At 42.2% G+C, this 5128-nt stretch overlaps 1 protein-coding gene across 1 annotated transcript; it reads right to left on the reverse strand.

Moving 5' to 3' along the window:
- Positions 1-389: 389 nt before the first annotated feature.
- On the reverse strand, positions 390-2337 carry LOC102209597 (glial cell line-derived neurotrophic factor-like). The gene is made up of 2 exons (XM_005722062.1): positions 1934-2337; positions 390-1308 (listed from the first exon to the last, which is right to left on the reverse strand). The coding sequence occupies exons 1-2, from the start codon at positions 2160-2162 to the stop codon at positions 722-724; spliced, it is 816 nt and encodes a 271-aa protein (XP_005722119.1). The 5' UTR covers positions 2163-2337; the 3' UTR covers positions 390-721.
- Between the last annotated feature and the right edge of the window lie 2791 nt (positions 2338-5128).

Genomic DNA, 5128 nt, shown 5'->3' on the forward strand with positions numbered 1-5128 from the left:
AATAAGCCTAGAAGCTAGTGAACATGGATGTAAACAATGTTAGACTCGAAATGTGTGCTGGCTCATTTGCGAGACCTCAAAGACACCCACACTGTGTTGTGGTGAGAAACCCTGGATGCACTCCTAACATTGTCAAGACAACTCAACGGGGTACCTTTAAGATTAGATACTGATGCGTAAAAGATGGTACTGCAGTGTACTGCTTTTATATCAAAATAAATCATATTTGATTTAAATCTTTGGCACACTCCCATAGATCTGATCACAGTAATAAATAACATTTATTCATTAAAAAAACAAATAAATATCAATAACTTAATATATTCAAGATTTCATAAATACATCTCATATGTGTGACGTTTTGTGTAACTTATGTGCTGTACAGTAGACAGAGTGAGTTGGCTGAATGTGTGACTGTGACTGAGTATAGATGGGAATATCAAATCCCACATAGTCAAGCTGTAGGCTGTAAAGGAAGTCATAGAAGCTGTAACCGTGCCGAGGTAACTCTTAAAAGTAATTTCTCTGGGGTGAAAACTTGTGTAATGCCACTTCCTGTTTATTTACTCCTATACTGCTAAATCCAAGTCATAAATCACCACATGCCAAAAAGCTTCTGTGAGTGAAATCAAAACAAAAGAAAAAAACACTTAACATTATACCACTATAGAGTGGGAGTATAAAAAGTTAAAATTACACAAAGCCTGACAAGTTGCACTCCCTACACGCAGCCACATCTTCTGGCGGAGTGCTTCCTCACGGTGTGGTAAACCAGGCTGTCGTCCAGAAACGAGAGATCGTCGTCGAACGCTATTGGCCGACAGCAAGCCTGAGGGGGAACGTCTTTGGCGGGAAGCCTCCTGTTGTGAATGAGGTTGTAAAGGATTTTGTCGTAGTTTGTCTCTGACTTTCTGCACGGTCCTGAGCAGTACCTGAATATCATTTCCTCACTGGAGCGGTAGCCCAGACCGAGGTCAGACACGTTGAGGTGGATCTGCTTTAGCACGCAGCCCTGTCCTCTACCACCGCCTCTAATCTTCCCACCTGCGCCAGCACCTCTAGATCCCCCTTCTCTTCTGTTACTGTTTCGCTGGCTTGTCCTTTTCCTCTTTCTCCTTCTATGTCGGGTCCTGCTGTCAAAGTTATCTTTGGAGGGGGAAGAGATGGGGACGGCAGCGGCGGTGGTGCTGGTGGTGGAGGTAGATGAGGACACAGTGAGCGAGGAGGAGCGACGCATTCTACTGATGGTTACTTTGATGAAGTTCACCACATCTTCAAACTCATTTGGGAGGGGCTCCTCAGTGGTGTCTGAAACCAATTAAGAGACATGCATAAGGCTGGACAGAACACACTGTTTCACTTCTACACACCCCACTGGCTATTGAACACATGCAGTGCTGTGTCACTAAACTACACATGCACATCTTTAAATGATACAGAGGTCTCTTCTGTGGAGGAAATACTGATGGGGTGGATTTAGGTGTCTTACGAATGAGTCCCATTGTCACCAGACGCTTTTACGTTTAAGTGGGATTAAACAATGAAGACAACACAGCTACTATGTAGCCTCGTGGCACAAGTTACTTGATGGAAAATGAATTCCTAATTATTACCACTTGAAGTTATTCTTCTGAGGGGAAAAAAAGAGGCATTCATCTGCCAATAAACTGAGTATGATGAGACGTGTAACTGCAAAGGTTTTAAGACCATGATCAATCTGAATCAAATATTCGTTCAGCATAAAATAAAAGAAATTTTAAGTATAAGCAACTTAACTGGTGACCACTTACACATGTTTTCTATTTGTTGTTAGGTTTGCCAATTTTTCATTTTTTTTTCTCTTTCTGGTGGACACATCACCACGTCTTTAAGCAATTCACACAAATCTCATTGCAAATGACTTATCGGGTTTGCGCACTTTCGCTACCCTCACATTTATCTCCTCCAGCCAGCGTTTCGTCCCTGTTTGCGGTATCCGCGCGGCTCATGCTCGTGGAAGAAACAGACAGGCCGATCTGAACGGGCGGGAGCTCGGGGGGACTCTCGGCGACGCGCCCTCTCCTCTTGGTGGACGTGGGCTCCTGCGGGCTCTGGAGCAGCGGGCTGGCGTAAACGGCACTCAGCAGTATCAAACAAGTGGTTAGACTATCCCATAACTTCATTGTCCACTTCAGTCCGACAGTAGGACATGGCGCGATGCAAAATCAACAGGTATCATCTGGCAAAAGCGCTCCACGGACGTGTAATAGTTAGACTCATCAGAGCTACTGCCAGTCCAAATGGTGGTAATCGACCGTGCGCACTGCAAACTGCACGCAATCACTCACATGCCAGCTGGACAGCGAAACGCAATGTGGCGCAACATTCAGGGCACAGACGCGCAAACGCAAATCAGCGGCTCCTCTCTGAAGTTGACTCCAAAACGGGTCCAACAACACTTTAACGATGAAAACCTTTTTTTTCAGTCCTTCACTGTTTTCATTCAACACAGTTCCTGCTGCTGACTTCGGGCCATCTCTCTCACCATCAATCCTGACTGAGCTGCGAGGAAAAGCGAGAGAGCTGGGGAGTGCTGGTGACGTGCGACGGTCCATCCTCTGCTTCTTCCTGTCTCCACCCCATGCATGGGAACTATGCAGAAGGATGGAGGCCACAGACAAGACAGAAGCTGAAGTGTGGAGTTGGTGAGAGTTAAAGAGTTATATCACCAAGGAAATCCAGAAATGTGCCTCAGATGGGAGAGAGAAATTCCATTCTTTCCGAACCAGAATCCCCATCCTGCTTTTCGACTTGGGTTGATATTGGACGGAAAACATTTTTCCAATTAGCCAGTCAAAACAGATCGAATAGATTGTGTCGCTCCTGATGAAGACCATGTGCTTGAAATCCCACAGTTCTCCACTTAATGTACTTCAGTGCTATTTAACTTCTAGAAGTTGATGTGACAACCCTTAGGCTAAGCATAACTGCGCCAGTAATTTCTTGTGTAAACCCTTTTCTCTCCCACATTAAGAGCTAAAATATGTCATTTTTAATCACGTTATGTCCGAGGAAAACTGTAGATTTCTCTTCCCATTTGTTCCTTTGTTGGTTTGTTTGAGGCAGATATTAAGAACTAATGGTCCAGTAGTCCAAAAGAACAGTTAAAAAAATTGTCAAACATGTATGATTAGTAATTTTGTTTATAATTAATGCAGACATGTGTGGATAAGCTAAGTGAGTGGAGTAAGTGGGTCAGGTTGCCTCCTCCACACTTCAGTGAAAATGCGGATAAGAGAAAGTCGGTTTTCATATCTGTTAGTTTGTTAGCTTATCCTTTTTAACATTATTATTAAGTGCATAAGGAACAGGGAGTTGATGAAAATCAGAATGATATCCAGTGACTTGATCTGAGAGCTTTATATGTGACGTGAAACACCCAGTGAAGCACTCAGACAGCTGTGATGCTTAAAAGCTCTTTAGTAAGGATAAATGTATAACGTAAACTGCATTTTCTTATATGATTCAAAGTCCAGATTGAAAAATTTTTTTTTTTCAAATTATAATGGGTCAATAAATGCTTTAGTTGGATTCAAACAGCAATCCTTTGGCTCAAGTAACCTTAGAGGGTGTGTGTTTTATTGTCAGGGCTTACATTTTAAAGCAAATCTTCTTTGTTTCTTCACTATCATGCATAAGAACATGATGCTTAGAATATAAATTGCAGCCTTATTGTTCAGTTTCTCAGGTTTTTAAAAAAATAATCATTGCAGATAAATTGTAATCCCCTGGTTTGGTACACACAACGGTTTTCCAAAAGAACATCTTTCCATTTCCTCCATCCCAGGTAGGCCTTATAGTTTACAGCGGCCCATGAACAAGGCTGATGTGAAATACACTTATCCGAAGCAGCATATGCAGATGTGTAAACATGCGTACGGGTCCGTGCACCCTTGAACTGTAGTGTTTCATGATGAATCATGTCTGTGTCAGTGTATGCCTGCGACAGCCACATTGTATTGTAATCACTGGACTACAGTGAACATGCAAAAGCGATTTGAGCATCTGAGTATGCAGTAACTGTAAAGTCATGCACAATAACAGTCTTCTTCCACTCGTGTTTTTAGAAGTTAGCCTACTAATTACTCAGAAGAGGCTTCCCTTTCCACTGACTTGCTCACTTAAATACCCTGTCCTCAAGCAATTACGCTCGTGCCAAGCAACAAATACATCAAACAGATGTTCATTTCCCTTCTTGAAAGGCATGGGGGCTGCTTGGGAGCTGCTCTGTACTCAAATCTGTCAGCCATTTTGAGAGTTTAGTTCGACTCACATGCAATAAGCTAATTGTGCCGTGTTATTCCACCCATCATTGCTGGCCGAGGTGAAACTGAGGCCCCAAAATAGCTCGTGATAGCAAAACTTGTTTTAAGTAAGAAGATATTATATTAATGTACTTAGATTTAAAATTTTAAGAAAAGACTGAGTAATATACTGAATAAAGGCATGTGTTGCTGTCTTAATGACCATTGTTTTCAGCTCAGTTTAGTTGTATAAGTTGAACTAATTCATGTCTCCTATATCAGTTTCTCTTCATAGGTTCCCTGTTGAATCCAGAATTGAATTTAAAATCCTTCTCTTCACATACAAATCAAATAGTATCATATCGCCCTAAGAGAGCCTACAGCTTGCTTGTGGTTCCTTTGATATTTCAAAGTACAATAGGAGGTAGAGCCTTCAGGTTTCAGGCCCCTCTTCCGTGGAACCAGCTCCCAGTTTGGAACTGGGAGATGGACACCTCTCTGCTTTTAAGATTAGACTTAAAACACAGATAAAGCATATAGTTCGGGCCAGATCAGATGACTTTCTAACACAATAGGTCTTTTATTCTGTCTCTCTCCCCTCAATCTGCTGGAGGTTTCTTCCTGTTTCTTCCTGTTTAAAGGCTGTTTTTCTTTCCCACTGCCACCAAGTCCTTGCTCATAGGAGTCATCTGATTGTGGGGGTTTCCTCTTTACCTTACAGTATAAAGCACTCTGAGCTGACAGTTGTGATTTTTTGCTATAGAAATGAAATTGAATTGAAAACAATATTGACTTACATCCCATTTAATGTAATCCATCCATCCATCCATCCATCCATCCATCCA

This window comes from Pundamilia nyererei, unplaced genomic scaffold (assembly GCF_000239375.1).
Source record: "Pundamilia nyererei isolate P.nyererei 1_Seehausen unplaced genomic scaffold, PunNye1.0 scaffold00006, whole genome shotgun sequence".
Taxonomy (NCBI): domain Eukaryota; kingdom Metazoa; phylum Chordata; class Actinopteri; order Cichliformes; family Cichlidae; genus Pundamilia; species Pundamilia nyererei.